This window comes from Gossypium arboreum, chromosome 11 (genome assembly GCF_025698485.1).
Source record: "Gossypium arboreum isolate Shixiya-1 chromosome 11, ASM2569848v2, whole genome shotgun sequence".
NCBI lineage: Eukaryota > Viridiplantae > Streptophyta > Magnoliopsida > Malvales > Malvaceae > Gossypium > Gossypium arboreum.
Genome location: NC_069080.1, coordinates 38,237,271 through 38,250,940, shown reverse-complemented (window position 1 = coordinate 38,250,940; position 13,670 = coordinate 38,237,271). Strand labels below are relative to the sequence as shown.

Here is a 13,670-nt window from a genome sequence, read left to right as displayed (position 1 = left end):
CTTTAAGCTGTCTAAAGAAGTTTGGAGAAACAAGTTACTATGGTTATTTTTGGTTATTTAATATTAGACTTAAACAAAGAAATTATTTATGTACCAAAAGAAAGTTGGGTAGTACGAAAATGATAAAATCTTGATAAATTTAAAATTTTAGATTCGAGTTTTATAGATAAATTTAAAATTTTAGATTCGAGTTTTATAGATGTGTGAGATCTTGATGTTTATTCAATTTAATTATTTAATTTAATATTTATAATAATTAATTCTATTGAAATAGTTATAATGTAAAGTTACTACTGATTTTATTAAAAACTCTTATTCAAGAGTAAGTATGGCCTTCTAAACCAAGTGAGGCATTATGGTTACAGTATCAATATTTTATTTATATGTTTAAGTTTTGTTGGATATTTTAGATTCAAATTTTAATTTTTTTGTTAATTTTTTTAATACAATATATACTTTTATCTGTAATCTTTAATCTTTAAATGGAAGAAAATTGCATTTAAGTTTCTTTTATTAACTTTTAAATATAGATAAGTTTATATTTTCTAAAATATTTATTGTTTATATTAAAAATTACATAATAAAAGTAATATAATTGAAAAAAAAGGAAAAATAGCTTAGCTCGTAATTGTTGGATATGTTTTCTAAACAAGTCTCATTTCTATTATTTATTTATTTTTATCAAATTTGTGATAAACTTTCTGATTTCAATAGGCAGGTTAGACTATGAATAAGGGCTGGTTGGAAAATTAAAATTTTGAGTATTATAAACCATTTAATTTAATTTTTTTAAAGAATCAGTGAAAACTTGCCAAGAGAATATATTAAAAAGTAATCAATTGGTTTATTTTGTCTATCTCAACCCTATTTTATCCTTTAAACTAGAAATTAAATCATAATATTTAAATTAATTACTTTATTATTAGTTTGAATATTGTTAAAAGTATATCATATTTAATTTAAAAAATTTAAAATGTACATTTATCAAACACTATATCATATCCAAAACTTAAATTTTTAGTAAATAACAATCAGTTTTATAATTCTACTTCAATAATTATTGAATTTAATCTTAAAAATCAATATTTAGTTTACCAAAAAATTTAAATAATGAATTTTAAATATAACATTTCGACATATATTTTAATTAAATATTTTATTTATTAGTGAATAATTTAAAACCTAAAATTTAAAAATCTCTTACTCGAAATGTGACCTTCAAACCCACCTGCTCGGGATCCGGTTTAAATCCCTAGCCTCTAAATTGCTACCCACGCACCCAAGGCGAGTCCTGGTGCGCTCTTAGTTGAAAGGCCAAAATTGAAATTGGGTCAACCCCAGTTCCACACGTGTCAGTCGCACGTGCCGCATAACCTTCCCCACATCACCGTCCTTGATTTCTTCACTACCGTTACTCCCCCAACTCTTCTTTCTTTCCTCGCCGCTACCCATTTTCATTTCTTTTCCCCCAACTCGGCTCTCCTGAGTCGTTCACCATGAACTCAGCTATCTCCGAGCGAGTCGAACTCGCCAAACTCTGCAGCTCTCGTGACTGGTCCAAGGCAATACGAGTCCTGGACTCGCTCCTCTCTCAGTCTTGCGCAATCCAAGACATCTGGTCCTTTAAAACTCTTTCCCGATTTGTATTCCGTTCGATCTTCAAATTTTTTTTACCCTTTTTCATTTTGCTGATCGATGTTTTTTCTGATTACAGCAATAGAGCGTTTTGTTATAGTCAATTGGAGCTTCACAAGCACGTGGTTAAAGACTGTGATAAGGCGCTTCAGCTTGACCCTACGGTTCTTGAAGCTTATATCCTTAAAGGCATCTTTTGGTTTTCTTTGATCCTCCTATATCTAAGTGTTTTCTTTCATTTTACTTGTTAATTGCATCGTTTGGAACTTGATTTTATGCATTTTTTAATCAATATAGTTTGTTAATTGAATTTAGATTAATCGGAGATTATTTTCATGATTCTGCATACCTTTTCGGTCTAAGATTCGAGTTTTAGGGCTGTGATTTTATTTTACTGACGTAATCCTTCAAAACTGTTGATTTTTTTCTAAGTTAGAGAATTTGAGTTCTATTAATTTAAGTTTATATTTGCTTCCGACTCACACAATGCACATTTTTATCGAACAGCATAACGAAGTGATGCATGTGACTCTTGAAATTTAGTATGCTATCATAGAGCGGAGTGAATATGGTAATATATTCTCTCTGCCATCAGTTAAATGGTATGCTATGTATCCGTAGAATCTTAGCTGTAGCTTGATGGTAGTTAAAGTACTAATTAACGGCAATTTACGAGTGATAAATATAGTCAAAAACATAGATCAAGCTTTAGATGGTATGCTATGTATCGTAGAATCTTAGCTGTAGCTTGATAGTAGTTAAAGTACTAATTAACGGAAGGTGCAATTTACGAGTGATAATATAGTCAAGAACATAGATCAAGCTCCCTCGCTCAAATTTTAAATGTCAATTGTGGTTTTCCATCATCAGTTTGGACTTCAAAACTGTTAAGATAATATTGTAATGATAAAATTAACTGATTTAATTTAGAATTTGTAATCAAAGTGATGTTTCACATGTCTTCAGTTTTTCTGGACAATTTCACGTGTGCTTTGTGCAACTGGATGATGTGTTGTTATGTATCTCTTTGGTACATCCTTGATGCTTTTTTAAACCATCACTGTTTATTTGACTGTAGACAGCAAAGTCTATTGTCCTGTGCTTGGGGCAGGCTGCTCAAACTCAATGTTTTTATTTTCCTTATGTAGGCCGTGCATTTTCTGCACTGGGAAGGAAAGAGGATGCTATTGCTGTTTGGGAGAGAGGGTATGAACATGCTTTACGAAAGTCTGCTGATCTGAAGCAATTGCTGGAACTGGAAGAGCTTTTGACAGCAGCGAAACCAGGCAAACAAGACATAAGTTTCATTAGTGACAACCATGTGGCTGACTCTAAGTTATCTACCCCTGTATCCATATCAACACCTTATGTTGATGGGAAATTAAATGAAACTCTCAAGTACCAAAACGAATACAATACCTCTAGATTATTCCAAGAGCGTAGGGATGTATCGAAGTTCTGCAACATGTCTAATGACAAATTTGACCCACGCAATGGAACTAATGATGAAGAGAGGAGTCAGTTGTCATTGTCTTCATCTGAGTTAGCATCTGACACCAATGAAAAATCATGTGAAAGTTTCAAAAATCTCACTGTGTTAAGTGATGGATCTAAGTTAAGTGTGGAATCTGCTGATGCTTCTGAGAACAGCAGCATCTGTGGTGATAATTGTTATGGAGGATTTAGTGATCTGACCAGTACAAATCAGATGCCTCATGGCCTTACAAATGGAACCCATAATAATTTTGACACACCAAGTAATTCTTCTGATTCAGGTACTGCTCTAAGTGAGAAATCAGAACCGTGCAGTAAATCCATTGCCATTTCCAGTAACTCAAGTGATATAACTGAAGGTCACTGCTTGCCAAATAACTCCTCTGACACAAATAATGAAATCAGTGATGAAGCCAAGAGGAGTAAGAAGTTCTGTGTTGCTAAGATTTCAAAGACCAAGTCAATCAGTGTAGATTTTCGCTTATCAAGGGGCATTGCTCAGGTATGTTTTAATTTTTAACTCATTTTTTGGTTTTGAGCTTGGTGCAATTACCAATTGTAATGTGAAAACCTTGAACCATGATTTTTTGACTTGCATTTTTTTCTTCTTTTTGTAGGTTAATGAAGGAAATTATGCTTATGCCATATCTATATTTGACCAGGTATTTTTTTATAAAAAAACCTTTTCTTGTCATAGTAGTTTTCTCTTGTGTCATTCTGGCTTTTGTGGGTTTGCCCCCTGTTTTCTTTATCATATAAAAATTTTAAAAATATGTGCAGATACTGAAAGAGGATCCAACGTATCCTGAGGCACTAATAGGAAGAGGAACTGCATATGCATTCCAACGAGAGCTTGAAGCTGCTATTGATGATTTTACTAAGGTACATAAATCCTCATTATTCAGCTGTCTAAACAAAGTGACAGCCATTTTCTATGCTTCATTTGATCAATTTGATTTAGGCTATTCAATCAAAACCATCGGCTGGTGAGGCTTGGAAAAGGAGAGGTCAAGCTCGGGCTGCCTTAGGAGAATCTATTGAGGTTAGTGTCTTTTACAATTTCATTCTCATACTGTCTTTGTTGCCAAACGAGAACTTCTTCCCAGTCTCTTTCCATAATTGCATTCGTATGTGATCTTTAGCTTGGGTACATTGCATTGGTTAACCAGGACATTAAGGTTCACTTAAAACCTTTAAGTTACAGGCTGGTTTCCATTCCTGTGCGCGTTATTTGTCTTCTCAAAATTAGATTTTGCGAAGAGAAGCGACAGATGAAAAATTTCACTTTCTGAGTGTTATTTATGACCTGAATGATGGAAAGTTTTAGGCTTTGCTTGGTAGAGTGGAAAGAAAATTGGAAAGATGGAAAATTGAAAGGGTAGAAAATAGAAAGATAGAAAATGTAATTTTTTTTCCATGGGTGTGCTTGGTAGGCAAGATGGAAAAATTGAAAGAAAAAGTAATTTTCTTTTCATCCATTGCTTGGTAGTGTTGAAAAATGAGAGGAAAGAAAATGAACATTTTGAAAATGCATAATTTTGAACTAGCTTTCAATCTTTCATCCCTCTCTCATTTTCTCTCCTCTTATCATTCCAATTTATAAAAATTGCTTTTTACGCATTAAGATAGTCATCTCTATTATTTTCTTTCCTCTCCTTTTTCTTTCTTTCCAATCACTTTCAAAATTTATCTTCTTTCCACTTTTTCACTCCCTCTTTGTATCCTTCCACTTTTCCACTCAACCAAGCACACTCTCAGTGCCTATTGCTACACTATATTTCTGGTATATAATTTGTGAAGCAAATAATATAGCTTAGTTCTTGTCATAACTGAAATTTGACATCTGCAATTACACCTATATGCCAGGCAATTGAAGACCTGACCAAAGCATTGGAGTTCGATCCGGATTCAGCTGATATATTACATGAAAGAGGTAGCTTGCTTAATTATTCAAATATGCTCTCTCCATCTGTCCAGTAATTTCAGTTATAATCCTTCATATACCCATTGAAACACTGTTCATCATTGGGAATGTTTCTAGGATCGTTCATATACTTCAGTTTTATCACAAAAGACTGTTATTTCTTGAAAATGATAAACACTATGTGGCTAGGAAGTGATATATATGGAGTTTGTACAGGAATAGTGAATTTCAAGTTCAAGGATTTTGATGCTGCTGTTGAAGATCTGTCTGCTTGTGTGAAGCTTGATAAGACTAACAAGTCTGCATATACATATTTGGTTAGCATTAAACATATCTATGTTGCTGATTCTGGAGGAACCTGATATTTTCGGACTTTTGTATTAATAGCTGGTGTTCTCTTGTAGGGAATGGCATTATCTTCAATCGGTGAATATAAAAGGGCAGAGGATGCACATTTGAAATCAATCCAACTTGACCGAAGTTTTGTTGAGGCCTGGGCTCATCTTACCCAGGTAAACTATATCTGATTATTGTGCTTTATTGACTGAAATTTTATTAGCACATTATTTTGTTCTCAATGTTAAACTTCCATGGTTGTTCATAAAAAGATGTGTCAAAATATCCAAAATGCCATTTTTTTACAAGTCTACCTTGGTTGTGCCTTTGTTAGAAACTATTATTTTGTCCAGTAAAACTAGTATTCTCCACCAGTCTACTTAAAACGTATTGCTACATGACTAAGTGATATCCTTGGCAGTTTTGAAGTGGATGACAGGGTATGGTAGTGAGTGATAATGTGTGTGTGCATCTTGAGAAAAATGTTATTTTGCTATAAACTAGTGTTCTGTGCTAAGCTGATTTAAATTTCTTGTGGCATAACTTATGTGATTTCCTGGCAGTTCTATCAAGATCTAGCAAACTCTAAAAAGGCTTTTGATTGCCTTCAACAAGTTATACAAATTGATCCAAGGTAAATTCGTCTTTGTCTTATCTATAGAATCCCTCCTTAAATAGTATGATTAGTTTCCCGACTTCATAAATTATTTAATTTACCTTCTTTCTAAACTTGATGTTACTAATGTTCTTTATGATAGGTATGCTAAAGCATATCACTTACGTGGGTTACTACTTCATGGGATGGGGGAGCACAGGTGTGTTTGATCAGCTTTGTTTTTCTGAATGGTTACTTTTCTCTGGTTTAGTATCATGTACTTAATCTTTCAAGTGATGATATGGGCCATCTGTAATTAATTTTTATCTGAAGTGCAACCATAACTGAAGCACTTTCTATTTAATATGTACAGTTGTGGTTGTCAAGGTCAACCATCAATATTACTTTTTATCCTAATCTTTTATTACTTGATTTGCTTAGTTCAGGTTTTTCATTAGCACTATTATTTTCTTGTCTGTGCATAAGTGACCCAACTTTAATTTTTTATCTTTTATTACTTGATCTGTTAACTTGATTTTATTCTTTACTAGCACCTATTTTTCTCGTATGGGCTTAAGTAAACCAACTTGGATATTGCAGGAAGGCTATTAAGGATTTATCAGTTGGATTGAGCATTGAAAACTCAAATATTGAGTGCTTGTACTTACGAGCTTCATGCTATCATGCTATTGGAGAATATGCAGATGCGGTAACTAAGAATTATAAATTAAGACACTTCATTTGGTTAATATATAACACTGCATTGATAGCACTTCTGCATTACTTTTCTGTGCTAAAATTTAACTTTCACAGGTCAAGGACTATGATGCTGCCCTAGATGTTGAACTTGACTCGATGGAAAAGTTTGTGCTTCAATGTTTGGCCTTCTATCAGGTTTCCATTTGTGCAGATTAATGATTTTTGCATGAAAGTCGCATCTTGGGTATTTTTATCCATATATTTGTTTTCAGTGACGCAATTGTTAGCATGTTACTCTCATATCCGTTTCTTTCATTTGTTCACTTGTCACTGGTACTATCTTTCAGCTAATATGGTTTCACCTCAAACTTGATCCTAGATCTCTGTTGAACCTGGATGTCTTGTTACTTGAAGGTTAAAAAAATGTGGCATTTGCATAGATTTTTTGGGATTGATTTTCTCTATATATTTTGTAGATGGCTTTTATTGTCCGAAGTTCTTTTCCTCTCTAGACTTTTTGGATGTTTTAGTTTTTATGCTTGTGGTGTGTGTCTAGGCCCTCAGATTTTGGTGTAATGCAGAAAAAGATACTGTCTGCCTCTCAATTTGAGGTGGCTAGATTAGGGTGTACGCCTTTTGCTCCCAAGTGCATTCCACGGTTACATGTCCTTCAATTTAAGGCATACGCAGGTTTTCGTTTCATTTTACAAACTGTCATTCCATATGCATGCTACTTTTTACATTTGTTTTGAGTGAAATTATTTCATGATATTACCATTTTGTGTTTGATAATATTCAAAAAAGGAATTACATCTCTTAAAATGTGCTTTTGGAAATCTTGTTCTTCTTGTGGTTTGGGCTTGTGATACATATTATTTTGAATATGCTCAACAAAGCATAGTTCATAGTTTCTTGGGCTGTCTTATTGATCATCTTGTCAGGCAATAGTCATCTGATAGGGTCTCTGAATTCAAAATTCTTCATTTGCAGAAAGAGATTGCTTTATATACAGCTTCCAAAGTCAACAGTGAGTTTTCTTGGTTTGATATTGATGGAGATATAGATCCACTGTTCAAGGTAATAATTCCTAGTTATAATCATATTAAAGTTGAAGCTTCCTATTGCGTGTGTGCATTTGTTGTTTGTGTTCTCTTTTGGTTTTACAGGTGGATCTCTTTTGCTGCAAGATTGTGTTTTTTCTTTTTCGTTTTAACATGCAAGTAAAATTTATATTTTTCTCTTCAGTGCCTTTAGTTTCCCATCATTTGAGATTTTATGGTAGTTTTGTGAAACAAATTAGTTTTCCATGCTAAAGATATAATAAAGCAAATTGCTTTCTTGGTGCATTTTTTCGTCTTTTGGCCTTTTTGTTTCTTATATTCATTCTTATGTAGGAGTACTGGTGCAAAAGATCGCACCCCAAGAATGTATGTGAGAAGGTTTTCAGACAGCCTCCATTGCGTGATTCTCTGAAGAAGGGAAAGCTTAGAAAACAAGATATTGCTATTACAAAGCATAAGACTGCTCTTCTACTAGCTGCTGACCTAATTGGCAAGAAAATCCAATATGACTGTCCTGGTTTCTTACCCAATAGGCGCCAGGTGCTTATTCTTGAGAATAATTAGACCATTTTCAATGATTGCCCTTTGTTAAATCCTCTTTTTTTCTCCCTGCATCTTTGTTTATCAATCTTCTTTTCATCACGTGTTATGTGCCAGCACCGTATGGCTGGATTAGCGGCCATTGAAATTGCACAGAAGGTGTCAAAAACATGGCGTTCTTTGCAAGTGGATTGGAAGCATTCTAATAGAAGCTCAAAAAGTGGTAAGAGGCACCGAAGAAAGGAAAGAATCAGTTTGGCTAGCCAGAACAGAGGTGGTGCTGGTTGTAGTACAAGCAGTTCCTCAGAAACATCAGCTTCATATGGCAGTGGGGAAGACAGATCTTCTAGTCGCCCTATGATGTCATGGCAAGATGTTTATTCTTTGGCTGTCAAATGGAGACAAATTTCTGAGCCTTGTGATCCAGTTGTGTGGGTTAACAAGTTGAGGTCTGCTATCTTTAACCTTATTATCTACACTATTACCAAGATGTTTTAAACATTTAATGGTTACCTTATTATTTGTTGACATGTCTTGTATTATCTATCTATATGGATTTGAACCTAACATCTACAAATTTCTCAACTATCCCGTTTAGGTTTCTTTTATTTTTGGATAAAATCTTAAGGTCTGCTTTATATTGGTGCTTCAAGTGTGTTTTTTTTATTGTTCCATTATTTTATGTCGGTTTTCATCCCAACTGAGTACAATAAGTCTCACTAGGTCATACAATTATTGTAAGTGTAACTGAATTCTTCATTTATTGCTGAATAGGTTCGATTCAATTTGGAGAAAATGTCATAGATCTACTCATAGGATTATAGATTTCAAATTCTCTATATAAACCTTCTAAGGCTACTATGTGATGTTGGAGACCCTGGGACATCTAGGATGAATCAGATCAGCATTTTGAATAGTTTCAATTTTTCCCGAGGACTTTAACACTAATATATATGATTGTTCACTGAACTTCTGTTCCTTTATTTTTTTGTTCAGTGAAGAGTTCAACTCTGGGTTTGGTTCTCACACACCAATGGTCCTTGGGCAAGCAAAAGTTGTCCGCTATTTTCCAAATTATGAAAGGTAAATACCTATTTGATTTGTTAACAACAGGACTTCTTCAAATTCACATTATTTTGTGATATTGCAGAACATTAGATATAGCAAAGATGATCATGAGGGATAAACTTTTTGTGCACAATAAGTCTGATGAACCTATTGATCTATCCAAAGAGGGGAAGTTGGAAAATGTAAGTTCTATGAGTGCTTAGACCTTGTATAACATTTTGCCTTCAACTTTTGCAGTACATAACATTTCATGCAATTTCAGTAATGATCTGTTTTACCTGGAACAATCTAAATTTTAATACGAAAGGAGTAATGTTCAGTCCTTGACGGTGGATAAAGAAGCAAAAATTAAAGAAATAAAAATGTATACTTGTGATTAATGATATTCTCAGTAGTAATCTTATTTAGACATTAGAATAAGTCTCAGTGTTCTGTATTTCAGGTATTTTAGTTGTCCTGTTCCTCAAATTTTGAGTAAACCAATTGACGCCTAAGAATTCGAAGCCTAAGAATTCTTCGAAATTCTTTTGACATTTTTTTTTTCTGATGGAGTCCAATGTTTTGCACAGTATTGAGTTTTAGGCTTTGCTTGGTATGGAGGATTGAAAAAGCTTAGGGTGAAAAGGTGTTCTAATCTCATGATTAAGCTTACAAATAGGGAAGTGGTTATGAAAAGTATCCATTGTTAGATTTGATGTCTTTTTTCCATCCTTGTCTAGTTCTATCCTTAGTCATACCAATCAAAACCTGAAGTCATGTTGTGTCTGATTTTGAAGTGGAAATAGTTTATGAAATATTAACCTGCAATTTTCAGATTGAGCATGCCAAATCTTGTGATGATCTTTACGAACTTGTGGGTGAGGATTTCTGGTTGGCTACCTGGTGCAACAGCACAGCTTTTGAGGGGTACAACTTCCAAGAACTAAGAAGGATGATCTCTTTGAATCTAATGTTTCTTTTCTTGACCTAGTTTTGACATAATGCTGGCTTATTCCTTATTTCAGGAAGCAGCTTGAAGGGACTAGAATTACCTTGGTGAAAATGTAAGTTTGAGTCAAATTCTCTCTTCTTTCTAAAAAGAAAAACAAATATTAATTAGAGCTTCTTTTTCTTTTCCAAGTGACTATTGTGGTTGAAAAACATTCAATTATTCTGACAGGGCACAACAGCCTGGATATGACTTTGCAATCAGAACACCTTGCACACCTTCCAGATGGGAGGAATTTGATGCTGAAATGACAATGGCATGGGAAGTAAGTTGCTCTTATTTCAAACATGAGTCAATTGTCAACAATTATTTGCCAGGCTTAGTCTATCAATGCCCTTCTTTGCCTAAAATGCCGTTCCTCTTCCATGTTTGCTTTGACTATCTGAGATAATTTCTTTCTGGCTTTCAATTTTAGCATATATATAAATGCACCTGAATATAACTATGACCGCTGTTGAATTGCATGAAAATGAGTTGCAGTATCTTCTGGGTTCTTATTTGCTGTTTAGATTGATCTTTTTTCTTAATGCTGTGAAATTTAGATAAAATGCTGGAACCAGCAAATTGTAATTAGCTTCTGACACCTTTTTTTATCAACAGCCCTTACCTGTCTTATTATATACTTTTTAACTATTATATTTTCTCTATCTTCTGTTTTCTGATTGATTGTGACATTTGAATTTACTAACTTATGGATTTGCAGGCCATTTGCAATGCTTATTGTGGAGAAACTTATGGGTCCACTGATTTCAATGCCCTTGAAAGTGTGAGAGAAGCTATTTTAAGAATGACATATTACTGGTATGACGTGGTATCAGACTGCACATGTTTGAACGAATTCAAGATTTTCAGTGCAAATAATACTTGATTGCTTTTCAGGTACAATTTTATGCCACTCACAAGGGGCACTGCAGTGGTTGGCTTTGTTGTTTTGATTGGATTGTTTCTAGCTGCTAATATGGAGTTCACGGGCAACATTCCGAAAGGTGTGCAGGTTGATTGGGAAGCCATTCTCAACTTCGATCCTAACTCCTTCATGGATTCAGTTAAGAGTTGGCTGTATCCATCCCTAAAGATTTCGTCATCGTGGAAAGATTTTCCCGATGTAACCTCAACTTTTGCAACGACGGGATCGGTTGTCGCCGCTCTGAGTTCATATGATGATTGAATTATTCTTCTTAACGTAAACAGGTGGGTCACATCTCTCAAGTAGTTGAAAATATATAATTTTTGCCCTGTTCTCTCGTCATTTTGGCATCCCCTAAATCTTTATCTTCTTCAATGGCAGATTTAAAAAGCCTTGATTGTTTTATTTAGTGTGGAATCATGAGCTTAGACAAGTGTAGTTCAATAATTTGGAGTGAATATGATTCTATAATTGTGCACTTGAAATAAACTTTGATTTGACAGGTAGGTGACACACCATGGCTACCATTGTCCTGTTATATGTATATAAATTCATCTCATGTTGGTATATATTTTTTTCATTTTTTCCTTATGCTGTATAATTGTACGCATTGTTCTTACCAGCTCTATTCAATCGTAAACTAACTTTTCCAATATAAACTTGGTTACAGAATTACTGCCAGCGCAAATGTAATATCTGCAGTTGCTATTTTATTGGAGTGGATTTTTTTCCCTGCATGTCGTGGCCGGCTGTGATCGGTTCGAAGGCCAGATTTCTTTGTTTTCTACACTGTCTTGAGCTGTTGTAAACGCAACTATGTGTTGTATATTTGATGTGTTGTACAGCATTATATAATAATGCAATTATCCAGTTCTTTTGATCGAACAAACTTGGCTTTTCTTACATGTTGGATAGGCATATTTATGAAACAAAAATTGGTTCGAAACAAATTATTTAATTTTCTAGTTCCTTACCAACTCTTACTCAGAAAACAAACAGATTATTATTATTATTATTTTCCGAGCTTATACGTCTAAAATTCCCTATGATTAGGTCTTCTTGTTCGTTTCATCTTCTCTGACTCTAAATAGATTTAGTACCTAATAAACAATAATTTCAATGCTTTGAAAAGGTAAATAATTATTGGCCGCTGGTCATTGTTTCTAGGTGATTCTCCACGGGATAGTGGTTCTGCTGTTTTGTCAACCCCGAATTTGTTTTAGATCCTTGCTAATGTGGTTTACAAACCATGTTCTACTTTTTGGTAGGTGTCCTTGAATTTCAGCAATATTTTACTTGCGATTAGTTAATTAAATATCATAAATTAGATTAGTGGGTAGGTAGGATATCTCACTCATCGAATCTAGATTTGTTAATACCAAAGATTTTTCTCAAGTTTTCTTTAAAGTAAGATTTGTCAATGCCAAAGATTTTAAATATATATATATTTTGTATTAATAAGACTTACCCGGTCTTAATCTGCCATGTCAAATCCCTCTTTTGCATATTATTCTTTTACGGTGGGTAATAGCTGGATTAATTGACAATCTCTAAAGAGAAATACAATATAAAGCTATGGCTTAGCCAATTTATCATCCAACGCTTTCACTTTTCTATCTTTTTCCTTGTCTTTACACATGTATCAATTATTTATAGTTTATCTTTGAAATTTTATATAAATATTGTGATTTTTTCCCCAAAAAGATCTAAATATATTTTCTTATGGGTATACGATATTTATGGATGTCGAGATCTTTATATTTTTAATTCTCATATGAAATATATGTCTCGAAGGTACACTTGGCTGACCTTGACATCCGTGGATATCAAGGTTAGACAAAAATATTAATTCGATATTTGATAATCTATAAGTCTAACCACTTGAATTTAATTAAAAGGAGTTTTATACCCAAAATTAACTTTAGTAGTTTAAACCTAAACATTCTACAAAACATTTACACTAAAACCTAATCCTAATTTCTCTCCTCCCTTAAATATCCCAAACCTCAAACTCTTCTACCTTATTACTAAGCACTAGACCCAAAATTCTATCGACAGTAAAATGGCACTATTGAGGCTACAAGATCACTTGACATGTTATATAAACATGGTATTTTATTATTATTAAATTTTAGTATAATATTGTTAAAAAGTAAATATTAGTTCCTTTCACAATTTATTAGTAGGATAAATATAAAATTGTTTGTGCTCAACATAATGAGTTTCAAAGTCCCCCATAACACAATCGAATTATAGAATGTGTAAAAACAACTAATTTATATGTGTCATCTCAAATGCCAACTACCATTGCTTATTACCTTAGTTGTAAGAGGGAGGCCAAAGATGCATACTTTTTGTTTTCCTTACAACAAAGCGATTATAATGCTAAAAAATGTAGTTATACTTAAGGGCCCTCTAGTAGA

At 33.5% G+C, this 13,670-nt stretch overlaps 1 protein-coding gene across 2 annotated transcripts; it reads left to right on the top strand.

The window, feature by feature from the left end:
- Positions 1–1,277: 1,277 nt before the first annotated feature.
- LOC108454223 (suppressor of RPS4-RLD 1) lies at positions 1,278–12,197 on the top strand. 2 transcript variants are annotated; one of them, XR_001866691.2, is made up of 25 exons: positions 1,383–1,618; positions 1,715–1,824; positions 2,784–3,631; positions 3,747–3,791; positions 3,910–4,011; positions 4,091–4,171; positions 4,996–5,062; positions 5,270–5,370; positions 5,458–5,565; positions 5,953–6,023; positions 6,148–6,204; positions 6,585–6,693; positions 6,798–6,878; positions 7,674–7,760; positions 8,078–8,284; positions 8,402–8,733; positions 9,281–9,367; positions 9,435–9,534; positions 10,167–10,258; positions 10,357–10,395; positions 10,512–10,605; positions 11,044–11,141; positions 11,220–11,531; positions 11,751–11,811; positions 11,918–12,197. XR_001866691.2 is itself a non-coding variant. In XM_017752612.2 (24 exons), the coding sequence occupies exons 1-23, from the start codon at positions 1,497–1,499 to the stop codon at positions 11,506–11,508; spliced, it is 3,327 nt and encodes a 1,108-aa protein (XP_017608101.1). In that variant the 5' UTR covers positions 1,278–1,496; the 3' UTR covers positions 11,509–11,531; positions 11,918–12,197. The 2 variants fall into 2 exon arrangements, 1 of the variants encoding a protein (XP_017608101.1); XM_017752612.2 differs by lacking the exon at positions 11,751–11,811 and having other exon boundaries at positions 1,278–1,618.
- The last annotated feature ends 1,473 nt before the right edge of the window (positions 12,198–13,670 follow it).